The sequence below is a fragment of the Heloderma suspectum genome, chromosome 4, assembly GCF_057233095.1.
Source record: "Heloderma suspectum isolate Gila_16-S chromosome 4, 16-S_ref, whole genome shotgun sequence".
NCBI classification, from domain to species: domain Eukaryota; kingdom Metazoa; phylum Chordata; class Lepidosauria; order Squamata; family Helodermatidae; genus Heloderma; species Heloderma suspectum.
Window position 1 is genome coordinate 72,294,924 of NC_139461.1, and position 17,038 is coordinate 72,311,961.

General features: G+C 44.2%; 1 protein-coding gene across 2 annotated transcripts in view; it reads left to right on the forward strand.

Moving 5' to 3' along the window:
- Positions 1–17,038, forward strand: part of CCDC178 (coiled-coil domain containing 178) — a 246,907-nt gene that overhangs the window by 58,306 nt on the left and 171,563 nt on the right. For both annotated transcript variants that reach the window (XM_084848088.1, XM_084848089.1), the window contains exons 15-16: positions 4,544–4,705; positions 7,270–7,383. In XM_084848088.1, the coding sequence (XP_084704214.1) occupies positions 4,544–4,705; positions 7,270–7,383 (276 nt within the window). The remainder of the gene's footprint in view (positions 1–4,543; positions 4,706–7,269; positions 7,384–17,038) is intronic.

A 17,038-nucleotide genomic window follows, 5' to 3' on the forward strand; every position in this document is an offset into this window, starting at 1 on the left:
ACCATATTTTAGATCTGTGGGACTTCAGTTATTTCATTTGGCACAAAATGTTCCACATGGTGATGCTGATAAACATTCTCCCATTACTCCAGGAAGGGTACTGGTTTGTCTCAGTGGATCTCAAGGATGTCTATTTCCACAACTTTATCCATCCTTGTCCTAATGGATTTGTTTGTTTGGCCATTGGAAAGCAGTGTTCCCAATACCAGGCCCTTCCTTTTGGTCTCACCGTGACCCCCATGGTATTTATAAAGTGTATGGTGGTCGTGACTACCCATCTCTGCTTGCAGATAGTTACGGTATTCCTGCATATTGATGATTGATTGATTGTGGCCCCATCATGAATGTTGCTTCAGGAACACATCGATACCATGCTTGGTCTCCTCTCTGATCTTGGTCTCTGCATCAATGTATCCAAGTCATATCTTATCCTTTCTACTTGAATACAGTATATTGGAGCAATCCTTTCCAGCCTATGGAGCACGTTCCTCCCACTGGATAGAAGCTATACATGGCAACTGTTGTCTGATCCATAGTGTTCCAACACTCAGTCTCTGCTTCTACAATCCAGTGGTTGCTTGGGTTGATGATGGTGACTAAGTCTGCCACCCCTTTTTCATGAATGCACATGCAGCTGCTCCAGATCTGTTTTTTTCAGGCATTCTCCTTCAAGGGAGATCCAAGCTGGATTCGCCTCCTGGCTCCCAGATTGTTCTATCAGTCTCTGGTCTGGTGGACTCAGTTGCCAAATCTCCTCAAGGGGTTTCTCTTTGCACAGGAGCAACCATCTTGGGTAGTTACAGTGGACATGTTCAATTTGGGATGGGGAGCACATGGTGGTTCCTACCAGATCCATGCATGATGGTTCAGTGCAGAATAGTAGCTACCCATCAATGCACTTGAGTTGCTAGCAGTTCACAAAGGATTCATCACTTTTGAAACAGTAGCTTAGAACCATGTCATCCAGATTGCATCAGACAACACAGGTATGGTCTGGTACAGAAACAAGCAAGGAGGTATCAGTTCAAGGACTCTGCTAGACCTTACCTTGGACCTCTGGAACTGGTGTGTGTCCTGACGGATAGAGTTGGTAGCCATTTACCTAGAGCTAGCCAATGCATGGAGTCATTCTGAACACACTTTGTACAAATGGATGTTGGATCATTAAGCTTTTTTGGTGTGGAGCACCCTTCAGATAAACATTTTCGTGACCAGTATGAACTTGCAGTGTGCTCAGTTTTGCAGCCAAATGGGTATTGATTGTCAGTCCCTGAAGGAGACCTTCTTGTAACAGTTTATCATATCACTACTGTACACTTTTCCACCAATCCCCTTAGTCACCAAGGTGTTAGCAAAATTCTATTGAGATGGCATGGATGCCACACTTATCACTCCTTGGTTTGCCATGCTGCTGTTGATGGCAAAAGGCCTGTGGGTGAGACCACCAACATTTCCTTCCCTTTTGACACAGCAGGAAGGTTGTTCTGATATCAGATCTTTCCTCCCTCCAACTAATGGCTTGCCAGGTGACCTTGTCTTGCCCCTTGCCTTGAGCATTTTGGAGGCTCTAGAGATGTATGAAAGCCAAACACTATATCTGCTCCTATAAGCGTAAATGGTGGTCTTTCAGTTGTATGCTGCCTCTATTCAGGTTGATCCTGTTCGGTTATACCATGTTCTTCAGGTTTTGTTAATGCTTCAAACTCGAGGACTTTCCCTGTCTTCATTGAAAGTGCATTTGGTGGCATTATAAGCATTTAACAAAGCAGTTCAGGGTCACATGAGTTTTTCACACCTGATGACAGAGAAGTTTCTTACTAGACTAAAAAACTGATACCTGCTGGTTTCTCGGCTGGTTCCATCCTGGAGCCTCTCTGTGGCTCTGTCTCCTTTGACGTTGAAGCCCTTTGAGCCACTTGCCACATGTGACCTTAGACTACTTACCTCTAAGGTGCTGTTCTTGGTAGCTATTACTTCAGTCATCAAGCCAGCAAATTGGCTGTGCTCTATTCCAAGCCAGCATTTACGGTTCTCCCTAGAAATAAGGCCAGTTCTGACCTTTTTTCTGATTTTGTTTAATTGTTTCAACTGAATCAGAACATTGTTCTCCCCACTTTCTTTCTGAATCTAAATACCCCTCTAGAGGTTTCCCTTCACAGTTTGAGCACTCGCAGGGCACTGTTGGGACTGGCTCCCTTACTACATCAGCAACTAGACACGTGGTAAAGAATCAACACACTTCTTTATTACAGCATAACACAAGCACAAGCACCTCCCTAAAGTCCATGAATCATCAAAATCTTTAGTGTGCTCAAGTTCAATACATTCAGTTAATCCAAACAGGAGCCAAAGTCAGGGTTTTAAAGTCCAGCATTATAATCCAAAGCAGGGACCCAAACATGGGATTCAAGGCATGCTAAATCCAGGGTTCACACAAAGGAATGTCTGGGATCAGCAGTGTTATACTCACAAATTGATTTTGCCTCTGCACTAGTTTTTATGCAGGGGTGGAGCGACTAGAGATCCTCACTTGTCAATCTACCTTACAGGGAAACTTAGCCTAGGGATGCACACTTTGTCAGGGTGGTTGCTTTGTCTCTAGCCTCTTCAGTTGATGCTGTTCCCTAGGAGATAACCTTGGGCATGCCCCTTCTTTAGCCAAATCTTTTTTCTGCTCACTTAACAAAGAATGTTCCTTCTCCTGAGGCCCCTTGAGCACTTTTCCCATGGCTAGGTCTGACAGTAACGGAGAAGGAGCAGTTTCCTTCCCCTACTTGCAAACTACTGAGAAATGAGACAGAGACAAATTCCCAGCCCCCTGACAACCCATATTTTGACCAGGCCTTGAATAATCTTCTGTTTCTGAATCAAGCTCTTCCTCTGAGACAGCAGCATCAGGGGCAAGCATGACAGGCTCTAACATTCTACCTTGACAGAAGAGCCCTGTTTTCTAATTGTTCCAGACTCTTTGTCTCCTATGGGGGCAGGCAGAAGGATTCTTTAGTATGGACACAACATCTGTCTTCCTGGGTATCTGAAACAGTGAAACTCTATTACACATTGGCACAACAACGAGTTGGTACCTAACACAGTGCGGGCTCATTCCACTAGGGTTGTTGCCACCTCAGTTGCATTCTCCAGAGGTGTCCCTCTTCAAAACGTGTGCAGGGCTGCTACATGGTCACAGCCATTGACCTTTGTTAGGCATTATTGCCTCAATGTTAGAACACAAAAGGATGCTTCCTTTGGCTGTGTGGTGCTGTCATCTCTACCAGCTTGATTACCTGTCCCTCCACCTGAGGTAAGTCAGCTGGTTAATCACCTATATATGTGATTCACAGAGACCATGAAGAAGAAGGAGAGGTTACTTACCCACTGTAGTTCTTCATGTGGTCACCTGGGCATTCACATAACCCACCCTCCTACCCCACTACAGGTGTTAATTTTCACCATTCCTCTTGGTTTGGAGCTTTTATGGTGCTTTGAGAGAAACTGAGGGAAAAGGCAAGAACTTGGCCCTTTGGACATGTGCAGGAGGTGAGCAGCAGGGGGCTTTCCAACTAAACTTCTCAGCTTTAGAAAGTTCTGACAAAGGTTATGTGCAGGCGCAGAACTCATATATGTGAATACATGCAGGTGACCACTTGAAGAACTACAGTTACAGGTAAGCAACCTGCCATTTTCATATAAATTGACACACACACACAATCACAAGGGAGGAGGGCTGGGGAAGTAAATCACTCCCCTCCCCCACACACAAAAACTGAGGACTCCCCTTCCACATAAACTACTTTACCTATCTTTCTAAGACTTTGCAGATTTCTTACTTAGGACCACCTCTATGCTGTCTGTCATTTTCAGGATAATGGTCCACAAGGAACATAGGGGGATAAGCCTGTCGTTTTTTGGATACCCTCAAAACGTAAAGGCTGCTCGTGGACAAACATCTGTGCACCTATTTATCTGAAACTTGGCAGGCTTGATCCCCTCAGAAGGAGCACCTATCCCTCCAAATTTCGTCTAATTCTGCTAAGAAATAAAAGAGTTATCAGCAGTTCCCTTTTTAAAAAAATCAAGATATAAAGGCATGTCATTCAAAGGCCCCTGCACTTATTTTTCTGACATTTGGCAGGCATACTCCCCTCCTAAGGGGTTACTATGGCTGCAAATGTCATCCAATTCTGACAAACAGAAAAAAGTTACAGCCATTTTAAAAATTTCTCATGATAGTCAATGGGAAGCACGAAGCTTTAGATTTCCAATTCACAACTCAGAACCTGAGTCAAAGTGAGTCTTCTGAATCTGTCCGAGCCAAATTGGACCATTTACCAAAACACCGAATTAGATGCAGACCTAGTTGGTATGTTCACAGAGCCTTAGAAATTGCCATGTATGGGAAGTTACTTTTTTGTCCAATAAATGCAATTGTCCCAGATATGCATTCTCGATAGAAGTGGAACAGACTATATATTGCTGGATTTCTTTCCTTTGTTTCTGTGTTTGAGGTACTTCAGTGTATGTATTTTGTTTATATTATGAACAGAAAAGGGTTAAAGCACTGCAGGGAGATTTAGAGAAAAGGCAAAAGGAACAAATGAAGTTAGAAGAAAAAATTCAGAAGAAATTAGCAGACCTTGAACAGCATGTGGCTGAGCAATCAGCTAAACTAGCAAGAAATAAGGATATACAAAAAGATCTGATTAAGGTAAGTTAAAATTAGGCAACATGGTGATCATGGTGATCAACTTTGCCCTGCTTCAAGGAATGTAGGTTTCAGACTGGCATTTGGAATGAGGCAAGATGTGAAACCAGTAAAATCCAAGTCTTACTGTGATTATAACATTTTGAAATAATTAATATATTTTAAAATTAAATGTAAACTAGCTTATACTCTTCAGCTCTAATGGCTTCTGTAAAATACAAAAACCACACCACGAATAGTAACTTCAACATAGCATGTTAATGGCAGTGACAAATGCAGTTAGCCCTTCCCCAAGAAAAATGTAGAAGAAACAATGTGACAAAGACCACATCATTAGTCTTGTGGAGGCTTACTGGGGGTGTGGCAGGAATTATACGTCTTTGTCATTAACTGTACATTTATTTTGGTTCAAAAACATGAAAACAAAGTTCATATAAGTATCCTCAGAGAGGGATTACAAGTTTACATTTTTCTTGTTCCTTAAGCAGTCTTCATGAAAACTATTCAGTGCACGTATGTTAATTATAGGTGTTATTCTGTAGCCTGTTCAATTACATATTAGTGGCAACAAAGGTAAACTTCGTTATGTAACAGAAATTTTGTAATCCCAAAGTGGTTTTAGACACAGTTCTTATGACCACTTTGTGGTGAGATATCTTTTTCCAGCCTAGATTACACTTGGCTTGCTTTATGAGTGAAGGTGTATATATCCAGAAACAGTCGAATGGTGGTAGTCTTGACAAACCACTGTGTGACAAATACAGTGCAAGTAAACTATAATTAGGTCCAGAAAGTAACATATCTAGCATGGTCAACATGGTTATGGGAATCAGACACAGATACACAGATCTGGATCTGAAGAACTGCATGACTGTTTCTACATGCCCAAAGAATCTTTGGACTTGGGTTTCTCAAACAGTAGTCCCTCTGTCACATGGCAGATCTCTTCTGACAATGAGGGAAGTTTCAAAAGCAAGTTTGTACCATATCATGGAGGTTTTCCATTCATATGGAAAAAGTAAAAAAAAAATACACTGGGTATACTTGAGTCCTTGAGTACCGTTTGGATCCTGGCCACTGATGATCTCTATGTGGTCAGTATGGTCCATGAAGTGTAGGAGAGCTGGATTCAAGTCCCAGCTGAGCCATAGATTTGCCTAGGGATGTTAGAGAATTCCGCCACGGACTCCAGTGAGGATGGATTCTTTAGAATCCAGCCCCCCAGAGTCCGTGGTGGAATGGAGCAATCCCCACCACTACCCTGCAAAACTTCCCTGGGACGGATCTTACCTTGTGTCAGCCGTCTGGTCCATCCGCTGCCCCTGGTCTGTGGCCGCAAATGGCTGCCCCGGTCTGCAGCCACCATTTCCCTCCCTACTTTAGCTGTGATAGGCTACGGAAGTATTTATGTAGCCTATCACGGCAAAGAGCAGGGACGCAAATGGCAGCCGTTACGCCATGTGCATCCCTGCTGTTTTCGTGATAGGCTATGTAAATATATACGTAACCTATCATGGCTAACGCAGGGACACAAATGGCGTAGTGGGCACCTTTTGCATCCCTGCTGTGATAGGCTACGTAAATATATACGTAGCCTATCACGGCTAATGCAGGGATGCAAATGGCGGCCGCTATGGTAGCCACCATTTGCGGCCGCAGCCCAGCAGCAGACGGAGGTCCAGCTGTGGGCGGCCCCAGGCAGCAGCTCCACGGACTCGCCACAGATCACCTCCCCCCACTGCGGACACCCCGGACTGGAACAAGGTAAGGGATTTGTACAGCCCTAGATTTGCCATGGCAAAAACTTTTTCTTTTAATGTCTTTTTTTTCTTTTAATGTCCGATCTCTGAAGTGAGAAAAATAGTGACCTCAGGAGATTACTAATGATAATGTGGGTAAATTATTAATAATAATTAATAATAAATATCCTTATATAAATTGTATTCTTGTTCGTCTGACTTTTGGAGGATTCAAGTCAGACCAAGTGCCAACGGGTACTTGTTGGGTACCTACCATGGCCTGCTACTGAGCCCTGGAAACTCCTGGCCCTGCTGCTCCTCCTGCCTGCTGTTGTTGCCTGTTTACCTGCCCTCTGTATGCAAGCAGTGAAAGAGTGAGGAGGTGGAACTGTGTCTTCCACCCACCTTGTTCTCTTCCTCTGGGCAATTGTGCAGATTGGGCCTGCAGAGAGAGGGCAAGAGAATGGACGAGGGTGATAGTGATGAGGAAGAAGTAGATTCACTAAGAGAGGGCAACCCACTTGTCCAACAGCCACCCAAAACCTGGGGATGCATATGCCCATGAATTTAGAAGAAATTGTGCTGTATATATGGCTTAATGCAACTTTCCTCCATTTAAAATTATTTTTTACCATATTAAAAATATATATTTAATATAAATATAGCAAAAATATGTTACAAATGGAATTAAGTTGAAGGCTATTCATAATGAAAGTAAACATACATGCATAAATACCAATGTTTAAAGAAAGGTATTTAAGAGTTAATATATTTTGTATGAAATGAGTTGGACTTTATCTCTTTTGTCTACATTATGTTTTTCCCCAGAAAACTGCCCATTTGAATCAGAAGATTCAAGAACTTGATGAAAAGGAGAAAAAAATTAAAAAAGAGCTAGATGACAGGAAGAGTTATTTTAAAAACCTATTGGCTGATATAGAGGTAAATATATTAATATTAAAAATAGCAGGTTGCATTTACATTCGATTACAATACAATACTTAGCATACTTATGTTTCACTTTGAAATGCTAGCTTGTCATTTCGGCTCAGATGTCTTGGATGTATTTAGACATTATATATGTAGTCTTTTTTGTTTCTTGCTTGAACTAACCTATCAGGTCCATAGCGTTAGCGTGGGGTAAAGTACAAAGCAGAATTGATAACAAGGCCATTGAGAAACCCTCTGTTGTTCATTTGCCATGTTGGCTCATAACACTTTAGGGGCTTTAGAAAAAGAAGGGTGAAAATCAATATGAGGAAGAAAAAGGATTGGACCATAATAGAAATAGCCTGCTGATTGCACCTTTGCACAGCAGATGGCATCTTTTTGTAAATTATGGTGTATGTTTACTATAGTCGTTACCAAGTTGCCTATGTTAGCAAAGGAATCATTTTGGCTTTTATGCCTGAACATTACATTAGTATAGATGTACTTATAAATATACATCTTTGTACAAAAATGTTGTATTTGCATTATTATTATAATTCATTGGTATTTAGAGAATACTAGTGGAAAATGATCACATTAATATAATTAAATAGGTAAGTACAAAACTTTTCATTTCAACAAAGCGATTTTTAAAGCTTACGTTGTGTCCACAAATGTCAATCAATTCTTTAAAATTTAAATTTAAATTATCCATTTAAAAGCATATTAGGGATCAGGCAACTGCATATGTATTCTAGGTTGCTTCCAGATCATATAAATAAGACACATGTCTCATCCCAGCATGCAGTATGTACAGGAAGAGATGTACAACAAATGTGCACTTAAAGTGTTCCATAACTGGGAATGAAATAAAAAGGGCATTGAGCTGCTATGCAATTTCTTATTGATTCATTTGGAGAGACTCAAAGGCTGACAGTGCAGTCACACTCAGAATTAAACCCCATGGAGTTCAGTGGAACTTACTCCCAGATAAATGCATATAGGATTGGAACCTGAGAGACTTACTTGGAACTGGGCTATTATAGGAGGGCAGGGATTTGACCAGGTCATCAATGTGGTATCCAGATCACCTGTTCCTAGGCCAATTTAGCATAATTTAATACCCAGTGAAGGGTAATGGATAAGTGCTTCACATGGACTCTGAAGGCCTACACCCAATGAATCTCATTGACTCTCACTGGTAATCTTGGACCAGTCTACATGGAGCTGCAGTTGAAGACAGTTCAGAATGTTCAGCAGGTGCAAAATGCCATGGCTTACTGTTGATATGTTTGAGCTGTATTTCTCATTTATCCTGGAGACAAACCCATATATTCTGAACTAGCTAAACAGTGCCATCTAGAGCAACTGAAATCTAGGAACCCCACTGTGACACCTGAAAAACCAAAAAACATCCTGGCTTTTGTCTCTGATCATGTGTCCAGAAGTTAAGCTCTTTCATCCAATGCTGTAGCTAGTTGCAACTGTTCAGCTCCTTTATAAGGTAAGCACAGAGCATAAGCCAGGTGGACCAAGCCTCTAAATAATTTCTGATTGGCTGGTTAGTATCATAGGATCATAGAATAGTAGGGTTGGAAGGGGCCTACAAGGCCATTGAGTCCAACCCCCTGCTCAATGCAGGAATCCAAGTCAGAGCATCCCTGACAGATGGCTATCCAGCCTCGTCTTGAATACCTCCAGCGTGGGAGAGCCTACCACCTCCCTAGGGAATTGGTTCCATTGTTCTATTGCTCTAACAGTCAGGACGTTTTTCTTGATGTTCAGCTGGAATCCGGCTTCCTGTCACTTGAGCCCATTATTCCATGTCCTGCACTCTGGCATGATTGAGAAGAGATCCTGGCCTTCCTCTCTGTGACAATCTTTCAAGTACTTGAAGAGTGCTATCATATTTTTCCTCAATCTTCTCTTCACAAGGCTAAACATGCCCAGTTCTTTCAGTCTGTCTTCATAAGGCTTTGTTTCCAGTCCCCTGATCATCTTTGTTGCCCTCCTCTGAACCCTCTCCAATTTGTCTGCATCCTTCTTAAAATGTGGTGCTTGGAACTGGACACAGTACTCCAGATGAGGCCTAACCAGTGCTGAGTAGAGGGGAACTAGTACTTCCCGGGATTTGGAAACTATGCTTCTATGAATGCAGCCCAAAATAGCATTTGCCTTTTTTGCAGCCACATCACATTGTTGGCTCTTATTCAGCTTGTGATCTACAACAGTTCCAAGAGCCTTCTCGCTTGTCGTGTTGTTGAGCCACGTATCGCCCATCTGGTAACTGTGCATTTGGTTTCTTTTTCTTAGGTGCAGAACTTGGCATTTATCCCTATTAAATGTCATTCTGTTGTTTTCTGCCCAGCGCACCAGTCTATCAAGATCACTTTGAATTGTGTTTCTGTCTTCCAAAGTATTAGCTATCCCGCCCAATTTTGTGTCATCCGCAAATCTGATCAGCATTCCCTGCACCTCCTCCTCCAAGTCATTAATAAAAATGTTGAAGAGCACTGGGCCCAGGACTGAGCCCTGCGGTACCCTGCTCATTACCTCTCCCCAGTTTGAGAAGGTCCCATTGATAAGCATTCTTTGAGTCCGATTCTGTAGCCACTGTGGATCCACCAGATCGTTGTTTCATCTAGCTCACTTCGAGCTAGTTTGCTCATCAGGATATCATGGGGCACTTTGTTGAAAGCTTTGCTGAAGTCAAGGTATATGATGTTTACAGCATTCCCATGGTCCACAAGGGAGGTTACTTGATCAAAAAATGAGATCAGATTTGTCGGGCAGGATTTGCTCTTGACAAATCCATGTTGGCTTGGAGTAATCACTGCATTGTTTTCAAGGTGCTTACAGATGGATTGCTTTATCATCTGCTCCAGAATTTTCCCAGGGATTGAATATCAGACTGATTGGTCTGTAGTTCCCAGGTTCCTCCTTTTTACCCTTTTGAAGATAGGGACAACATTAGCCCTCCTCCAGTCATCTGGCACTTCACCTGTCCTCCATGATTGCTCAAAGAGAATAGACAGCAGTTCTGAGAGTTCTTCTGCCAGTTCCTTTATTACTCTAGGATGCAGTTCATCTGGCCCTGGAGATTTGAACTCATTCAAAGTAATTAGGTGTTCCTTGACCATATGCCTATCACTCTCAAGCTGCAATCCTGCCCCTTCAGCCTGTACTTCGCCTTTGCCAGGGGGGTCATAGACCCTCTTTTGGGAGAAGACTGAGCCGAAGTAGGAATTGAGCACCTCTGCCTTTTCTTTGTCCTCTGTTATCATTTTGCCATCGTTATTTAATAGCTGAACAACCATTTCTTTCCTCTGCCTTTTATTATGCATGTAGCTGAAGAAAGCCTTTTTGTTGCTTTTAGCATCCCTCGCTAATCTCAGCTCGTTCTCAGCTTTAGCCTTCCTGACGCCATCCCTGCAGTCCTGTGCTATCTGCCTGTACTCTTCCTTTGTTGCTTGGCCTTCGTTCCACTTCCTGTATGTGTGCTTTTTTGTTTTCAGGTCATCTCTGAGCTTTTTGTGAAGCCACATTGGCTTCTTCTGTTGTCTTCCACCTTTTCTTCTTGTGGGAATTGTTTATAAGTGTGCCTTGAGAATTTCCTTTTTTAAAAGCTCCCACCCCTCTTGGACTCCTTTTCTCATTAGAGTCGCTTGCCATGGGACCTTACTGATCATTGTTCTGAGTTTATTAAAATCAGCTTTCCTAAAATTCAGGGTACGCGTTTGAACTAGGGATGTACGAAAGTCACTTACCTTTTTGCAGGGGTGCTTCGCGGTGGGCGGAAGGCGCTTCGCTTCTCCCACCGAAGTTCAGGCAGGGGGGGGGAGCCGTCCTGCCTCGCCCAGCCGAAATTCAGGCCAGGGGGGAGGCTTCCCGCCTTGCCCGGCCGAAATTCAGGCCGGGGAGAAGCGCCAAATCTCACCGGCCGTGAAAGAAAAAGTAAAAAAAAAAAAACAACCCGTGATAGGCTACGTAACGATTTACGTAGCCTGTCATGGCTGACTTTGGAAATCTAGCCATGATAGGCTACGTTACTTCTTACGTAGCCTATCACGGGGTTTTGTGTTTTTTTTACACTTTGTAATGGCGGCGGCGGCAGCCGGTCGGAAGACCAGCTGCCCCCCCCCCGACGAAAGGCCGACGAACCGCCGCCGGGACCCACCGCCGGGAGGGACATTCGCCAATGGTAAGTCCCATTCCGGGGGGGGGGCGGGGGGGCAGAGAATTTCACCGCCAATTTCGGGGGGCCGAATGCGTTGGTGCTCGGCCCCCCGAAGATTCGGGGAGAAATTCTCCGCCATCCCTAGTTTGAACAATCAGCTTTTGCTTCCCCTAGAACCAAGAACTCAGGTATAACATTGTCGCTTTCCCCCAGAGTTCCTATAACTGCTACTTTATCCACTAAGTCATCCCTGTTGGTTAGGATCAAGTCAAGGATAGCCAATCCTCTAGTTCCTTCCTCTACTTTCTGTAGGAGGAAGTTATCCGCCACACAACTCAGGAATTTCCTGGAGGGCCCATGTTTTGTAGAATTTGTCTCCCAACAAATATCAGGGAAATTGAAGTCCCCCATTACTACTACATCATGCTTCCTTGAAACATTGGCTATTTGCTTTTCAAAAGTTTCATCCTCGTCTTCTCCTTGATTGGGTGGCCAGTAGTAGACTCCGACCACCAGGTTCCTTTTATTCTTTGCTCCATTTATTTTGATCCAGATGCTCTCGATGGGGCTACCAAGCTCATCCTCCTGTATTTCTGTGCAGAGATATGTATTTTTCACATACAGTGCAACCCCACCTCCCATTCTGTTCCTCCTGTTCTTTTTGAACAAGTTATATCCTTCAATTGCTGTATTCCAGTCATGAGAGTCATCCCACCAAGTCTCAGTTATACCTATCAAGTCATAATTTCCCTCTTGTATTAAGAGTTAAGTTTGTTCTGTTTGTTTCCTATACTCTGGGCATTAGTATATAGACATCGAAGACCATGTGCTTCATAGTCTGGCTTTCTTCCTACATGTTTCTGAAGACTATTATTGGCTCTATTAGAGCTGTTCTCTCCGTTGCGGTGCATGAGCCTTTGTCCACTGTTACCCGCAACGTTACATCTCCCTTCCCTGTAGGATTCAGTTTAAAGCCCTTCTGATGAAGTTCTTCATGCTGTGGCCAAACACATTCTTCCCATCCTTTGTGAGGTGCAACCCATCCCTTGCCGACAGCCCATCTTCCAGGAAGTATAGGCCGTGGTCCCAGAATCCAAATCTGTCAGGCCGGCACCACCTTCATAGCCAGTGATTCACCCGGAGTATTTTTCTTTCCCTTTCTATCCCTCTTCTAACTACTGGAAGGATGGATGAGAAAACTATCTGGGCCCCAATTTTCTTGAGCTTCCTTCTCAAAGCTTCAAATTCTGACATGATTTCTTTGTAGCTCCGCTTGGCGGTATCATTTGTTCCCACATGGATTGGAAGAAAGGGATACCTGTCAGTGGGCTTTATGAGTGCAGGCAACCTTTCAGTCACATCTCTAATCTGTCCTCCCGGGAGACAACATACCTGGCGAGTCCACGGGTCTTCGTGACATAATTGGGTCTCGATCCCATGCAGCAAGGAGTCTCCCACGACTACTACTCTTCTCTTCTTGTTGTAGGCATGGGTTTCATCGCCTCTGCTTGACTGACCTTCAGCCTCTTGCTCATTCTCACGCAGGTTCCCCTGTAATTCTTCCTTTGCAGGCTCATCCTCAAGTACCTGGAATCGGTTCCACAGCTCCACTGCTTCCACTGGTGCAGAGTGGTGTCTAGTTCTTCTTCTCCTAACTGTCACCCTTTCCCAAGGAGTATCCTCTACTGCATTTTTCCTTACCACAGCATTTCCCATTTCTGCCTCATCTTGCTGTTGCTCTTCAAGCTTCTGGTCTTCACTTTGCTGCTGTAGTTCCACCATTCTGTCCAAGAACTCTTCGTGTTCTCTTATTCCCCGGAGGGTCGACAGTCGCCTCTCCAGTCCTCCTACTTTTCCTTCCAGCAGCGTGATCGACTTGCACTTGTTGCAGGTGTAGGCCATGTTGTTCTCAGGCAAGAAAACAAACATTGTACACACCTTGCAGGTCACCACCACTGGAGAGTCCTGTCCTTCCATAGCCTCTTTCCCCTTTTTGTGTCTAGCTTTGTGATTGTTCTAGACTAGCCTGTGCCTGCTCCTCTACTCAGTAGAGGTTAAAAGCAGAGTCCCACTGGTATGGAAGTGTGTGATACAAGAAAAAATAATTTAAAAAAATGTTAGGGGCCTCCCCCTTGACCTCCCCTGCCGACCTCCCCTGGCCAACTCCTGTTTGCTCCCCCTGTTTGCTCGCTCTGGTCGCTTGCTCTCTGGGAGCTTGCTTGCTTCTGTAGTCCCTGGACCAACTGGAGTAGCTTCCTCGGCTCTTCTCAGCTGGGAGGCGGGAAACAGACTGAAGCTTCCTGTCCACAGCTGCTGGGAGTACTCAGGCCACCCCCCCCCAATTCAGTTGGAACTCTCAGGAGCACCTGGTGAGCTCATAGCCGCTCAGAAGGAAAAAGGACAGCCCCCTGGGCTTCCTGCAGCCCACTTACCTCTTTACCTCTGTCTCCTTTGTCTCTTTTACCACTGCAACTCCCCTGGCCAACTCCTGTTTGCTCCCCTGTTTGTTCACTCTGGTCGCTCACTTTCTGGGAGCTTGCTTGCTTCTGTAGTCCCTGGACCAGCTGGAGCAGCTTCCTCTGCTCTGCTCTGCTCTGCTGGGAGGCGGGAAACAGACTGAAGCTTCCTGCCCACAGTTGCTGGGAGCACTCAGGCCACCCCCCCCAATTCAGTTGGCGCTCTCAGAAGCACCTGGTGAGCTCACAGCCACTCAGAAGGAGAAAGGACAGCCCCCTGGTCTTCCTGCAGCCCACTTACCTCTTTGCCTCTGTCTCCTTTGTCTCTTCTACCACCTGGTAAGCTCACAGATGCTCAGAAAGAAAAAAGACCCCCCTGGGCTCCCCGCAGCCCATTTACCTCTTTGCCTCTGTCTCCTTTGTCTTCTTTGTCTCTTCTACCACTAGAACTACCCTGGCCAACTCCTGTTTGCTCCCCCTGTTTGCTTGCTCTGGTCGCTCACTCTCTGGGAGCTTGCTTGCTTCTGTAGTCCCTGGACCAGCTGGAGCAGCTTCCTCTGTTCTGCTCTGCTCAGCTGGGAGGGAAGACTGTCAGTTAGACCACTGATGTCAGAAATGGAGCTTATAACCCCATCTAGCAAAACAGCAGTTCATCTCCACTAAGGGGCCATCTGTTACTAATCAGATTCCCATAAATATCACAGACTTTGCTCTCAGTCTGGGTCTTTTTGGAAACAACTAATCAAGAGGCCAAAGATGTGCTCTCTCAGACCACCCTCTCTGCAAGGAACGCTGCATAGGCTCTAAAATCTAAGATTCTACTCAGGTAAGGTAACTTGTAGATAGCTAAGTTAGATTGATTTATTGATTTTTATTTGGAATTGTGTGTATGATAGTTGCCTTCCCTTGTTCTTCCTTCTTTTCTCTTTTCATCCCCATATAAACTCCTTTTTTATATCTGGACATTTGGCTGTATTATGTCAGGAGGTGAGCCCTCCCGGTGCATAGTCACCAAAGACTCGATTTCTAAACCAACCAATATGTTTTATTATGCAGAAACAGGCAGTCTTTTAGCAGTTCAGATTTTAGTTCTTTGACTAAGCTGCCCAACCCTAACTAGCTTACTTAAGATCTCTTTGAGAGATGCACTATGGTAGGATAGAAGGTTGTTGCAAATCTCACATTACACTTCAACACAAAACTGGAAAGGCTTTCTCAGTCCTGCCCTCAGAGAGGATTTTCCCTTAAAGACCCCTTGTGATGGGATAACCTGCTGGTAGACCACTTTAATTCTTTCATTTGCTTTGCGATCTTAGGGCAACATCTGATCTGTGCATCTGCCACACTCTCCCCCTCCCCTTCTGCAACTTGTCCATCTCATCTTCTGACTCTATGGTCTCTGCCCAATCCTGACATGGTGTTTTAAAAGGAAATTTCTCACTCAAATCTTCCTCACCTGCAAGGTTTGTGTTCTTAGGATATTTCACAAGGTTTTGTTAACTTCTGTGTCTTCTGGGCTTTGGGAAAGTAAATCTTAAGCACCTTCCTTTTTTCCTAGCGCTGGGCTGAGGGGAGGGGTCCTTGGCAGAAGGGCTCAGTAATTCCCACAGCAGCTGAACAGGCTACTGTGTATCAGGAGGTGAATCTTAATGCTGCTAGCATATAATTATGGGGGTGGGGAGGAAGAACCCTTGTAAAGATGGGGATCAATCAGTAAGAAAAATCATCCCATCTCTGAGATCTAAAACATCTATTTAAAAACATCTGCACTGGATGCTGATTCATTTCAAGGTCCAATTCAAGGTGCTGGCTTACTCTTTTAAACCCTAAGGGCACAATCCTATGCAGGTTTAGACAGAAAAAAGTCCTACAACTCCCAGCACTCCCCAGCCAGCATAGCTGTAGGACTTTTTTCCATCTAAAACTGCGTAGGATTGTGCCCTAAATGACCTTGGCCCTGATTACGTCCCATTTGAATCATTTGACAATTCATAACTTCCAATGAGGCTGTGCTGAAGGTTTTATCTAATGTGGGGGCTGTTAGCCTCCCCAAGAAGCAGAGTCATTTCTGTTGCAGCTCTGGAATCAGGAACGCCATCTCTCAGGAGATCGATGCAGCTCATTCTTCCTGAAGGCAGGTTAAATCTTTTCTTTTCTGCATTTCCTTCATGATGTGTATGTGTTAAGTTGCTTATAGTCTGCTTTTTATGTTGTGTTGTTAATAATTTTTTTAAATATTTTAATATGCAAATTGCTTTGGGAGTTTTTCTTGGTATTTGCCTCTATTTAAAATACTTTATCTGTCTCTCCAACCCAGCCTTCTCCAACCTGGTGTCCTCCAGATGTTTTGAAAGACAGCTCCCATCAACATTGTCAATGGTTGGGGACAATGGGAGTTGTAGTCCAAAACATCTGGAGGGCACTAGTTTGGGGCAGGCTACTCTAACCCATCTCACTACGCTGAGGAAGGCTACTCTAACACATTTCTACTCTAACTTGTTGTGAGCATAGGGAAAACTCCAAGGCTTTCATCCAGATTTAGGCATGTGCAACTGGGCTGGTTGAAGCAGATTTCTCTGCCCTCTTGTCCCCAGGACAGCCCTTCCAGTGCCCCCCAAATAGTACACAAAGGGTTGGGGGACCTTGCCAATGGGGTAGGCTGCAGTGCGGGGAGAAGGAATATTGAGTGGGGGAAACTTCTGTGAATGGAGCCCTTCTGTCTCCAGAAGGCAGAACCTGGATCCAGCCCTTAGAGAAAGGGCAAGATAGAAATGGAATAAAATAGATAAAAGAGCAAAGGATGGAATTACGAAGTACCTGGAAGGACTGGAACAGGGAAACAGCTGCCCACATCCAATACTCTGCACAATCTACATGTCTAATTTGGTTAGACAATTTTAAATCCTTAGTCTTCCTGTGCTTCATCAACAGGAACAAAAACTCTGCATTGAATGAATTAGGCACTAGATTGCTTCTTTAATTAGACTCTTGTCCCAGGGCCCAGATTCTTTGCTTGTTAACAGGTTCACCAATA